The following is a 13,709-nucleotide window of genomic DNA, read 5'->3' as shown; positions in this document are numbered from 1 at the left end:
ACGTAGGTGTGAGCCCTGTGGAGCTATAGTAATGGTTGGCATGATATGTTCTTGAGCACAATAGTGACCTGAATAGTAGAAGGGTAACCAACTTTTTAAAAACTCGGTTTCATAAATACTGTGACCACCAGGAGCAGTAGCTTCTTACAGGATAATGTCTCCTCCAAGACCTCTATCTATTGGTCAATTTCTTTGTCCTATTATCAGGAAGAATGAGAGTACTCAAGTACCATTTTCAGTCCAAGGGGTCATTGAATGAAACAGTAATATTGGCATTTGGAAATAAGGAGAGTTTAAAATCTTCCACTTAATAGACGGTACGTAACATTGTTACTTTTTAAAAAAAATATACTATTTCAATTTATTCTTTGAGAATTACAGACAATGTATTTTAATTATAACAACCCATGATTCCTAACCTTATCACCTATCATCTACCACCCACCTCCTCAATCCCTCTGACTTTCTTGCACCCCTCCTTAAAAAGTAGCTCAGTAAGTTCAAATTGTGTTGCTCATGTACTCAGAGGTGTGAGGCTATCCACACGTGTCAACGACTTACCAAGTTCCAACCCCTTAAAGAAAACATATCCTCCCCAGAAACCATGAACTTTCAACAGCTCGTCAGTGAGCAGCTGGGGCTTATGAGCCCCTCCTCCTCCATGCTTCCAGGCTGACTGGTTTGACCTTGTGCAGGCAACCACAGCTGCCGCGAGGTCAAGGATGCAGCAGTCCTGTTATGACCAGAAGACATTGTTCTGTCCCGGTCCTCCCTAACCTCAAGCTTCTATAGCCTTTCCTTGTCCTCTTCCAAAATGGTCGGTCAGGGGAGGCAGCAATATAGATGTTCCATTTGTGGTTGATCACTTCACTAAGCTTATTCTCTGTACTTTGACTAGTTGTGAGTTTCTGGATAACGAGTGTCCACTGCATAAAGAAACTTCTCGGATAAGAGCTGAGATCCGACCTAACCTAGCAGCATAGGGAAATGAGCTTAGAGGGCCATTTGATACTATCTATATTCATTGAGCAGGATGTAGATTCAACTGTGAGGCCTGCCTATAAAATGGGCTCTAAATCCAATTGAACAGATTTGATTGCTCTCATCCCATGCATGCATCTTGACATGCAGTTTCATACTGTAGTTTATAAGATTCAGAGCTGGGTGAAGACTATTGATGCTCTCCCACCTGAGAACCCCACACAGCAGCTTCCTGAGTGAAATAACCCAGATCAAATAGACAAATGTTGTAATCTTTGGACTTGTGTGTTTAAATGAAGCACCCATAGAATCCAGAAAACTAGAACTGGAACACTAGAGTATGTGTTTGTGTGTGTATGTACACATGTGTGTGCTTGTATGTGTGTTTGTGTGTGTGTGCGTATGGGTGGTGTTAACTGAGGGGAGGTACAGATAATAAGGAGAAAGGGTAAATAATAGGGAAAGGTTTAGCTGGAGAAAGGGATGGGAAGAAGGGCAGAGGAGGGATGGGGAGTAGTGTGTTGAAATAAGGAGCGGCGGGGCTGCGTCCCCAACACCCAGGCCACTTGGCTAGCTCATGCCCGAAATAACAACACACAAACTGTATTCATTTAAGAACTGCTTGGCCCATGAACCCTAGCCCTTACAGGCTAATTCTCGCATCTGGACTAGCCCATTTCTAATGATGTGTGTAAGCACCCCAAGTTGCGCTTACCGGGAAGATTCTAGCCTAGGTCCATCCTGAGTTGGAGTTGCCTGGGAGAGCGGAGCATGGTGTCTGTCAGGAAGCAGAGCAGAGTCTGACCTCACTTCCTCTTCCGCCCAGCATCCTATTCTGTTTATTCCACCCACCTATGTTCTAAGCTATGAGGCCAAGCAGTTGGTTTATTATAATTAACCAATTACCTTCCTCCATCAGTAGTATGTGTGTGTGTGTGTGTGTGTGCATGTATATGAATGTGCATGCGCGCAAGTGTATAAATGTGTGTATGTAAAGGAGTTCACCTGGAACTGCCCTACACAAGGAATAATGTTCTTCCTAGAAGCTGTAGGTTGCCAAATTAAAAGTCCAGTGCAAGTATAGAACATCTCCCTTAGAGTTGTTTGTGAGGACTATCCCAAAGGCCCCTAAAATAGTTCAGGCTATTGCGCTTGGCTGCTCACCAAACTCTGAAGATAAGATCCTGTTGCTGAAGAGATGACAGATATTAGTCCATCACAGGACAGAAAGATCAAGTGGAGAGCTAGATTTCAAAGTTCTTGAAAATGCTCTTGTATGCCAGCATGTGAATGGCACAGGGCGTCTGTTTCTGTGGATGAAATGCTAACTCACTTCTCATTACAAAGCAGCCTCACCTGATTCGTGCATTTTCATTTTTGGCAGAGGAACTAGAAGTAGATTCATGAAAAATTTTCTTGTGGCAAACATATATTCATTCTCTTGTAAAGTTGCAAAAACACGCCTTGGAACTTTTTTTTTTCTAACTAGGCGTTTTGAATTATGTGCCCTGAACTCTGGCATAGTGTCATTCAATATATCTTGAACATCATTGTTTTGTTAAGTCAGCAGTAACATATGCACTCCATAAATGTCAAACATAAAATGCAACACTTTCAGCATTCTATAAAACCATGGTAAATAATTCAGCATCCCAAGCATCTGAAGTATCTACAATGCAGCAAGCTCATTCCTATCTGAAACAAAGAAGTTACTATGCAGCTATTTGCATGGCAAACATGACTAAGAATACAAGGGAATTTTCTTTATAAAGAAAATGTTTGATAAATACTCTGAAAAACATGCAATAATATGAATATGCAATTTAAATTTTTGGGATTTTACTAATGTATATAAATAAATAAGGGTCTCATTTAGAAATTTTTAGACATGTAGATAAAAATTTCTAAATGAGACCCTTATTTATATATGTTTATATGTGTAATACAGTTATATATGTATATAGTATGAATAAATCATCATATATATAATTGTCAGTTCAAAATAGGAGACTCATTTGACTGAATATTTTAAAGTTAACCTCCATGCCATTCCTTTAAGGTACACATTACTGCCCCATAATATAGTAAAGCAGAGAGTATAATGTAAATTGCTTAGAGAAAGTCACAGGGCTAATGAGTGATACCATCTCAGGCAGGGATAAGTGACCCTGGTACACAGAGCTATGTCAATAGATCATGTAGTAAGGGAAACACACTTGTGCCTCTTTTTAAAAATCCATTCTAAATTATATGTGTATGAGTGTCTTACCTCCGTGTATGCATGGGTACCACTTAGGTATCTGGTGGCCAAAAGAAGGTGCTGGCCCCCATACACTGGAGATACAGATGGTTGTGAGCTGTTGTAGACAATGATTTTAAGATGTGTTACATTTGCTTACGCTGCGGAACATTTGTTTAATGATGAAAAGATATGCTGCATTCTTTTATGTTGCACTTGTTTAATTCTATGAAGCTGTGTTACTTTGCCTGTCTAAAACACCTGATTGGTCTAATAAAGACCCGAATGGCCAATAGTAAGGCGAGAACGGCAGGCAGAAAGAATAAAATGGGGGAGAAATTCAGGAGAGATTGAGAAGCAGGACAAGGAGGAGAACTCCAGGAGGCAGCCATCCAGCTACACAGCAAGCCACAGAGTAAGAAATAAAGAAAGGTATACAGAAATAAAGAAAATAGTCAGAAGTAAAAGGGAGATGGGATAATTTAAGTTAAGGAAAATTGGCTAGAAACAAGTCAAGCTAAGGCCAGATATTCTTAGGAAATAGTAAGACTCCATGTATGTGGTTTATTTGGGAGTTGGGTGGTGGACCCCCAAAAGAGTCAAAGAACAAAACAAAACAAACAACAAAAACCCTACAGCAAGCCTGTATGTGGACCTAGGAATTGAACCCAGGTCCAGTGGCAGAGCAGTTTAGTGTTCTTTATCACAGAACCATCTCTCCAGCCCCATAGTCGTGTTGTTTTTTCCTATTTTTCTTTTCTTTGAAGTGCTACAATTGTAGAATACCAATAACAAAAACAAAGTATCTCCTTCAAATAGGATTTTCCAATTATATACTTCATCATCATTATTTTTACTAATTCACTAAAATTTTTCATTGTTTATTCCTGTCTCCAGCAAGTTATCTGTGATGTTCTTTTTCTTCAGTATGAGAGGTTGAACAGAGAGCAGTACACATGCTGTACCCTCAAGCTCTCTGAGGTAAGTCTGAAATAAAACACGCTGTCCGGGAAAAGATGTGTTGGCTACAGCAATGAAAATGGTTTTATGGAAGGAATAAGTCTCTCTATCTGGACGTTAACACAATTAAATGTCATTCATGGGTGTATAAACACAATTTTTAATTTAAGGCTCACAAAGAACTTGTTAAAGTCGTATTACTTCCTCTTCTAAGCTAAATCAATAAAAAGAAATGAAGCCCTTTGTCCACGAAGGGGCCTTGTAAGTCTTTGTCTCCATTTAATGGGTAGGGAAAAAGATTCAGATCTCAATTAAACACCAGCTCTGTTCCTTAGTACTGTTGGGATTTGCAGTAAGTGTTTCACAAGTCATTTTCTTCATTTTTACCAAGGGCAAGGATAACTAAAGATTGCTACTAATTTTCCAAGGACAACAAAAATAGTCACCAAGGGAACTCTGACAAGGAGTCCTCTTGATTTAAAGGGCCAGAAGAGACATTTTGTAGCTCTGTAATAACTAGGATTTATTTGTGAAGCTCGTCCTCTTTTGTTCTGTGTCTGTTCCTACATATCTAGAAACAACATGGAACCTTTAAAACAAGTTAATTCTACCTGCGAAGTACGGTGCTGGGTAAGGATAGGGAGAGGGAGGGGTGGAGAATGGGTGTATATGCCCAAGTGTACTGAGTTTCAGTTAGAAGCGACACTACACAAGACTTTCTAGAAAAATAGGCAATTTATGTTAATGTTCTTGGTCAGAACGCGTGTAGAATGTTCATGTCCATGATCCATAAAACCTTTATATATTAAAATATTCAATAATAGAAGAAATCTAACAATTACAGCAAATGTTAACACGTTCCTTTGAAGAACCATATTAATTAATTGGAATTCGGGATTATATTCATCACGTATTTTCCCCCATAAACGCTTGCACATGTTCTGGAATAACTACAGAAACCAGGAAAGTAAAGGGATCATGGCAGGGTGGGGGAGCAATAGGAAGGGGAACAGCAAGATACATGTGATTTAAGGAGGGGAATGGGGGAACAAGGGATTCATTACAGCACACAAAGCACAAGATTAATATAGAAGGAAGGAGGGGGTAAAATACCAGTAAGGATGTCTCAAAAGGTCATTAGAAATCATATTATCTATCTACCTAAAATTGCCTATAACACATGTTTTAAGTCAGTATATACACATATATACATAGTTTAAATAAAATTTTCTCATAGGGACTGATACTGTTCCCTGAGAGCCACGGACTAGCTAACAAAAATCTCAGGATGAGGCATAAGAAGCACCTTTGGCTTGTTGTTCAAAGTTTTCCAAGAGACTCCCCGGAACATGTTGCTGCTGCCCTTGGCTGCTACTCAGAGGTTAAAGAGAAGTCCCATTCCACAGGATCTCATGCCTGTCCAAGACCTGCTGGATCTGAGCTGGATCTGAGCTGAAAATCTCCTCCCTGAGGACAAGCTCTCACAGCACCAGAAAGCCAACTGGCTACAGCCGGTTAGAGCATCGATATTCGCGAAGAATCTATTCCTGCCTCATTTCTAAACCAGCACAATTCTTAACTACGTTGTAAATACTTACCTTCTACGCACAGGTAAGTGTAGTTCATCAATGAAACACCCCCATAAAACAAACAGAAAGCCACAACTGACCAAAATGAAGCAAACAAGAGATCGTCCGCTGCCCAGTCCCACAATGGAAACATCTACAATCCAACTCCTGCACCCAAAACTCGTCGTAGCTGAAGAGGGGATGGAGAGACTGTAATAAGGAGAGGAACAGGAAGTTTGCTGTGGAATTGTGTCTGCTAAAAAGGTCAGAGAAGCTACATTCATGAAATCTCACCAATGAGGCCATGTAAACAAGATGCGAAAAAAAAAAAAACCGATACCAAACACATTCAAACAAGAGATGGGGAAAATCTTTTGGGATCTCAACCCTGGAAAAAGAACTGCTAGAGGCAAGTAAGGAATGCTGGTAGTGGGAAAAAATCGACTTCCCCAAGGAAGAATATGTAGATTGGTTATCCTGAAATCATACACATACAAGTCTTTTACGTAGACTGAGCAGGTTACATTTTTATATTAAGGAATATATATATATATATAATGTGTATATAAATGTACATATATACATGTCTATACATAAACAAACACACATATGTATATATATATATATTTGTTATATATTTTCTTTTTTGTTGTTTTATAAGGCAGGGTTTCTCTGTATACCTTTCCTTGTCCTGGAACTCATTCTGTAGACCAGGCGAGCCTTGAACTCACAGAGGTCTGCCTGCCTCTGTCTCCCAAGTGCTGTAGTTAAAGGCATGAGCCACCATGCCCAGTTTTTTGTTGTATATTTTAATAGTAATTAAAGACATAGAGGCAACGAATTTGAGAATAGGGGCGGGGGTTGGGCCTGCATAGGAAGGGTTGGAGGGGGAGGAATAATGTAATTATATTTTAATTTGAAAAGTATTTGTAAGGTTAAAAAAAGTCATGCATGCACATGTGTGTGGCACATGTGAATGATGTATATATGTTGTAAGTGCAGACCTGTGATCCTATGTGCACACATGCAGAGGCTACATCGCCGCCTATATTACTCTCCACCATATGCATTTGCAGCAGGATCTCTCGCTGAAATTCGAGAGGGCTAGGTAGCCAGGACGCCCTCGTGAATCTTGTACCTGTGCCTTTTCTAACAGTGGTGGAGGTCATGATATATAGCTACACCTGGGGTTTTCCTTGGTTGCTGGAGATCCGAATCTAGGTCCTCACGCTGTGTGGCAAGCATTCTCACCCACCGAGCCATCTCCATCTCCTCTACTCAGTGTGTTGTCTTACTTTACACTATCTGAGCCTGTGACATTCACAAGATGACATCGTCTATTCCCACACCTTACAAGGATGGCCTTGCTTTGCTTGTGGAAAAAGAAGTCTAATACAAAGTCACATTGTTATTCAGTCTTTGCATTCTGCCCACCCGTGGGGAAGCTAGTAGAGTCCTTTGGCCTTCCTTTCTAGTATACCATTCAGCAGGGACAGACAAAGGGCAGCCTGGGATGAAGGAGACATGAGAGGCATCTGTGTTTCTGGCATCCTAATAGTGCTCAGAATCCTGGGCTTTATACCATCTTCTGAAGAAGAGAGTGCACAAGGGCAATGTGTCTGAAATACCTTTTGCTGCTGATCAAATATATGGCTCTTCAAAACAGGCTGGTTTCCTGGAGAAAGGAATCTGCCACGTTTTAAATTCTGAATATAGTTAACATAGAAATCAAACTGTCTGGATTAACTGCTGGAATAAGAGAACACTTATTTCATCTTGCCCCGTTGTCAGCTGCTAGCCATCCCTTAAAATGCAGTGTGACCATTACCTTGCCAATGTGCAGTTTGCTTTTTAAGTCTGATGCCTACCAGGAAGGTGAATGAAGGTGGTGAGAGTGGCCACTTTGTGGGTGTACATAAGTGGATAGCTCAGCGCTCGACACATGGGCAGGGCTGAGGGATCACCCGTGGGATCAGTGACAAGAGAAGATGCGCATGCCTGAACTTCATAGAGCCACTGGAGGATGGCACATCAAGAAGCAGAAGATTAGAAGTAATCCAATGAGTCAGGGCCTTCGGCCTTGGTGTTCAAGGAAAACTCTTAAGATAAACTTCACTGCATGCTCACCTTGAGAATAAATCACTTCATTCCATAAATAATCTATGCCACTTACTGAAAATGAAATTATCATTACCATACGAACTTTGCAGTTTCAACACAGAAGTAGTCAGGACCCAGAGAGTTGTCCATAGTTCCTAGTACATCCTTCATCTGAAAGTCTACAAAACAAAATGACCTCCAAACCTAAAATTTTCTGGGCACAGACATGTGAAATATTCCAGTTTGATTTCATGATGGGCTTTAGAGAAAAACAGGGGTAAGCTAAGAGTTGCTTAGGATCTGTAAGGGAAAAGACTCACCCAGTCATTTCCTCTGTGGAAAAACTTTGTTTCATGTTCAGAGCTATTAAGACTATTATCTACATTCAGGCTCTGTGCATAAGCTGTGTATGAAGCATAAATAAATTTTGCATTCAGACTTGAGTCTCCTCTCAAAAGTTATATCATTATGTTATGCAAATACTTAGAAATAGAAAACTGGAGTCTCAAATACCAAATATCCAAATATGTCAGCAGCAATCACTATAAAAGGTGAAGTCATAAACACAGGGTGAGAGCCATTAGGAAAGTTTCACATTTTACTAAGAGTAATGAAGCAAGCAAGATAACAAAGCCAGACTTGGGACCTCAAATTAATAAGAAATAGAATTCCCATTACCTAAAGGAGTGCTCTATTTGGAGCTGACTGTATTTCTTTAAAAGGAAAGTCTCTTCTCAGGAGCGAAAATTCAAGCATACATATGTTATCAGGAGTATAATGTTCTATCATCTCCATGTAAAACAGATACAGAGAAAAATAAAAGCTATGATGCCAGAAGTATATTCAACTCATGTGAACTTGATACTTCACATCCAGGGATCCCACTCATGATACCATGTCACCTTGCAGCAGCTATGAATGGTTTCATCCATCTGTGCAGGTTGCTAGGTAGTTTGGAGAATCAGAAAACTGAAAGATGGATTTAATTTTGAAGAGACTGAATCTTGGTACATGAGAGGATAGGATATAAAGGCTAGGAATGGGATTGGGAATGTTGCCCTAGGTCAACTATCTTCAGCTATCTAGAGATAAGGAGACAGCTACGAAAGAATGAGGAGCTGCCAGCAGGTCCCCGTTCACATCTCTGAGGGAATGCAGCTTTGCTTCCATTTCGTGAAGGCCTTCAACCAGCCACGAAGACGTCCTCACTTCTTTCTCAGACCATGAACTAGCGGTGAGGAGGCCTAAATGCCTGTTTTCCTTTGGAGCTAAGGAAATACCATTTTAAAGCAGAGAATTTTGAATATGTCAAAGAAAAAATTTCATTTTTTTGTAACTGACCTTCCCCATGAGAAAAAATAAAGCATAGAATCACACCTGGCCTGCACAGTTGACAGATGCAGGGCTAGGATGACATGGAGTTGTTGATATTTAGGTGATAACCTTATGTTAGACCGGTATTAAAGACAGTGTTATTCAGAGGACAGGTATGTTCTCTGGGACATTGATAAAATCACTTTAAACCACTGGATCTCAGTTTTTCCAAGGACAGCACTGGAGCACACTCAGAAGCTTTGGGAGGCCATGACAGTACCATCTTTCCTGTGTTTTTAACTGTTCTGAAATTCTGACACCCCTTACCCCCAAAAAGACCAAGAAACAATTCAAAGTCAGATGATTTTAAAGGTCTTTGATGAATTTATGGCTCTTAGGACAGAAAGTAGATAATCATTGTCATTATATATACAAGAAGTGGCAAGGAAGACGTTTAAAACTATCCACAACCTCTAGTCCATCTCTCCTATCCAGTCGCCTTTTAAAAACTAGGAATGTTCCGGCTAAAAAGTTTTCAACAATTCCTACAGAGCATTAGTCACACTTAAGCCACGTCACATTCTCCAAGTAAGATGCCATTAGGGCTGTGAAAGCCATCGCTGGACTCTTATCTCCACTCCTGACAAGTGGCATGACCCTTCCCTAGCTAGTTAATAACCCTGGTTCTTATTCTTTTCTGCAGAGATAAGAAATTGTATTTCCAAAGGCTGCATTCATGCCAAGTAAGATAACATATGTAGAGAGATTGTTGGAGGGTAGCACACCAATAACAATAATAGTTTCCTTAAAAAAATCACAAACTTCCCCACTTCAAAGTAAAACGAACATTTACATATACAACTTGTGACCTGAATAGAAGGTGATAAGCAAAGATTTTGAGAAATTATGTGGGGTTTAATCTGCTGAAGATGGAACAGATTCACAAAAGTAAGAGCGTCAGACTAGAGTCATCCAAGAAACACCGTTTTTAAGTTTCAGAATTGTGTAAGTGAAAGAAAGGAAGATAATAAGAGCACTAGCTCATTAGGCCGTGTTGGCACAACTGTTATCAAGGACAGACAACTGTTTGAACAAGAAAAATTGCATTCATTAGGGACACATATGCTGCCAGCAAATTACAGCATGCTCAGTACACACTTTCTCTTTCTCCCAAGGAGAGTGGGAGCAGTCGATACTTAACAGAGTAAATTATTTAGTTCCTTAGTCAAGAAATAATTCAACAATAAACTAAGCCTCAGGAATCATGGCTGCTCAGAATGATAGAACTGAAATCCTCTAATCTATTAGGAGGTGTTATTCCTGAGAAAACTAAAGGAAAATAAAAGAAAAATTAAATAAATAAGAGTAATACCTAGAGTCACAGGAGGCAGAATTAGTTCTGGTGTCTAATCTCATTAGCTTATTCTTTTTTTCTGACTAGAGGAAAGCAATGTAGTTTTATCCACCATACACACCAACTGCTTAGCATTAGAAATATGAGGATCCATCTCAGTGCTGCATCTTTGGGGTTCACAAGGTAACAGAAGACAGGGCCAATGACCAATATACACAGCTGGGTTTGACCTGTGAGGAACGTGAGTATATTCCAGGTGAATGAAGAACATGTGAAAGATGTCTCCTGTGACGTCGTGTCTCCTTCTGGACTCCATTCTCAATGTGGATACAGAGAAGCAATGCGCGGGGAGGCCTCTCACAGAGCCACAGGAGAGAGCCAACCAGCAAGCTAATGGACATACCAACCTCAACGAAGAAAATGGCTTACAGCAGAAACCAATCTGATGTTAGGGCAGAAGAGAAAATCCCATCTGATGAAGAATGAGTAAACGCTTGGTTTCCTGGACAACTTACTGTGCATTGAAAATAGCTGCAAGTGCTCCGAAAACTAGAGTTTGCCCATTTAACGAATTGGATAAGGATGAGATTTTAATGCAGGTTTAATTCGAAGATTTCCAAGTGGCAAAGGCATAGCAGGGAAAAATACCCCATTCTAATGCTTCCCTTCTACACTCATCTTTCAGAGTCATGCTGTATGACGTTACCATGTATTATATTATATATAATTATATATTATTTATATATATTATATATAATTATATATATGTATATATAATATGATTCATCATCCCACATATTTTAGAACTAAACAGAGGAGTTAGAGTATAGAACCCCCTTGATGCATAAGAAAGACCTCCTAAGGTCCCTAAAATATAAATAGCCACAGAGGAAATAATGAAGCAGACAGTGTCTTCTCAATACAACGTGTCATGGAGAAATAGCACAGTATGAGTAGATCAATTGTTAGCACAAAGCAATACTTTCTCCCCCATAGTCATCCGAAAGATAAATAGAATCCAAGGGGATGATGCATCATCTCTAATGAGATCTTCTCAGTATTTGATGATGGCAAAGTTGGTGCATTTAAAAATATTTTTCTCGATCAGTAGAAAGACCAATGTTCTAAAATATGTCCCCGACTTCAAGTGATCAAAAAGCTTTCATTTTTGTCAGCATGGCTTTCCTAAAAGGCCTTGCCACTGGAAACACAGATGTGGGCACCCTCAAATGTTTCCAGCACCAATGTTTGCCCCTTAAGCCTGGCTTACAATACCAACTCACCTCTGGATGCTATTCCCGAAAGAACAAGAAAAGCTTTTGATAGAAAGTGTTACAGTCTGAATATGAAATGCCCTCCACAGGTTTATGTTGGGGGCACTGATTTTGGAGGTTGCAGAACATTTTGAACATGGGGCTTACACTTAGGGGGATGTGTAAGTGTGAAGGCTACAGACTATCTCCACTTCCTAAAAAGTTACTTTGTAAGCACCCTCTGCCACAGACCCAGCTGCTCCTGCCTCCCTGTGAATGCATTTCCCACCATGAGTGGACTGCATTTTCCTCTGAACTGTGAGCCAACACAAATCCTGGCTCCCATCAGATGTTTCTGCCAAGTACCCTATCACAGTGATTTTATAAAATTAATACAGTAAGTACTGTATTAGGAGGAATTTGAAGAAACGTAGGAAGGAAAATGGGAGGAACCAAGAAGAGTGTTTTGCAATAGACCTATAGCAAAGGCAGCAAAGAGATCAAACTGAGGATTTCTAATAAAGAGACAGACTTGTTCTCATAGTACAAACTGTTCTAGTTATGCTGACAGTTTTTTTATAATAAGACAGGCTCTTGTGGAAGAATGAAAGCCTGCCTTTGTCTCCAGATGTGCATATATATACAACACATGCCTTAGTATCAACTAGTTCTGAGCATTTTGATGCTTTTGTTTATTCTGAATTATGTCGCTCAACGCCCAGCTTCTTATATGAAAATGAGGGTCGGGAAATAGTATGGTTGTAATAGTGCAAGTGCCCACTTACCTCCCATAATTTTGGATTGGCAGTTAATAAACTCTGGCTTCCTGTCTGTGAGGTACCTCTGGCAGGTATGGTGGAGGATCTGGAAGAAGGTGCACTTTTCTGAGGCCGTGCTAGCAACCCACTGGTCAAAGGCATTTTCAAACAACAGGTCAAACTCTGCAGAATCCTGGAAAAGACAGTGAAGTAACTGCTGATTGCAAATTCACACAAACTTCCACTTTGAGCTCTGGCCTTTCAAAAGAGGCACAAAAGCTAAAACAAAAACTCAAAAAAAAAAAAATGTACCGTAACATTCATCTTTACGATGATCCAAATTCGTGGAGAATCTGCAAGTCTTTGTCAAGCAAAGAAATCCAAGTATTTTTATATTTAGATATGTGTCTAGAAGGCCAGCACTGCAGTGGTCAAGACTCGGGTGTCAGAAAGCTGACTGTAGAATCTGCCCAATTACTAGAAAAAAAATTCCTTTAAGTTTTCCACATTGTTTTTTTTTTTTTTTTTTGTTAATTTCTTTATGCAAAGGGTGGGAAGGAATTCCCCTGTTCCTTCAGTACTTCACTGATGTTTGGGGACAGTGAAGGCTGAGCACCAAAGAAAAGAGGTCCTTTGAATACATGCTCACATCATGACACATTTCTGTTGAAATCTTAATGCATTATTTTAAAACGCCATTAAATTATTGGCATTAGGAGGCAAATGAAATGTTGACACACCTGGGTTTTCATACCTAGGGACATGATTCTTTAAGCTCTGCCCTACGTTGAGAAACATGCTGGAGACAGCAGTGTCCTATGGGCCATTTCTTGGGTTTCCCTATCAAACATGGAAAATGTATATTTTCCCCCTAAGACAGGAGCATAGACCGGGGAGTTTTGGTCACATAACTGAAAGAGAGAAATAGCCTCATAAGAAAGGCTCTAGCTACCATTCCCCTGCTGTGCTCTATCAGAGTTATCGTGTGACGAGAACTCCTTTGCCTAGCATTGAGAACTTCACTCACCCGGTTAGGATCGATGCCATTAACCTGGCGCAGCTGCTCGAGCATCCACTGGGATCTTCGGACGAAGGATGTGGAGCCCTCAAACTGTTTGACCTTTGTGATGGATGCCTGTGTGGGTTTCTTGTTTGTCACTGTTAAAACAAAGAGGAAAAAAA

At 40.1% G+C, this 13,709-nt stretch overlaps 1 protein-coding gene across 2 annotated transcripts in view; it reads right to left on the bottom strand.

The window, feature by feature from the left end:
• Positions 1-13,709, bottom strand: part of Stxbp6 (syntaxin binding protein 6) — a 43,580-nt gene extending 29,871 nt beyond the window's left edge. For both annotated transcript variants that reach the window (XM_050137397.1, XM_050137395.1), the window contains exons 1-2: positions 13,555-13,709; positions 12,555-12,720 (exon numbers count right to left, since the gene is read on the bottom strand). In XM_050137397.1, the coding sequence (XP_049993354.1) occupies positions 12,555-12,720; positions 13,555-13,599 (211 nt within the window). In that variant the 5' untranslated portion in view covers positions 13,600-13,709. The remainder of the gene's footprint in view (positions 1-12,554; positions 12,721-13,554) is intronic.

This window comes from Alexandromys fortis, unplaced genomic scaffold (genome assembly GCF_014885135.2).
Source record: "Alexandromys fortis isolate MF-2015 unplaced genomic scaffold, M_Fortis_MF-2015_v1.1 scaffold_3, whole genome shotgun sequence".
Taxonomy (NCBI): Eukaryota; Metazoa; Chordata; class Mammalia; order Rodentia; family Cricetidae; genus Alexandromys; species Alexandromys fortis.
Note: the sequence above shows the minus strand (reverse complement) of the source record. Positions and strands in the feature narration are given on the sequence as shown.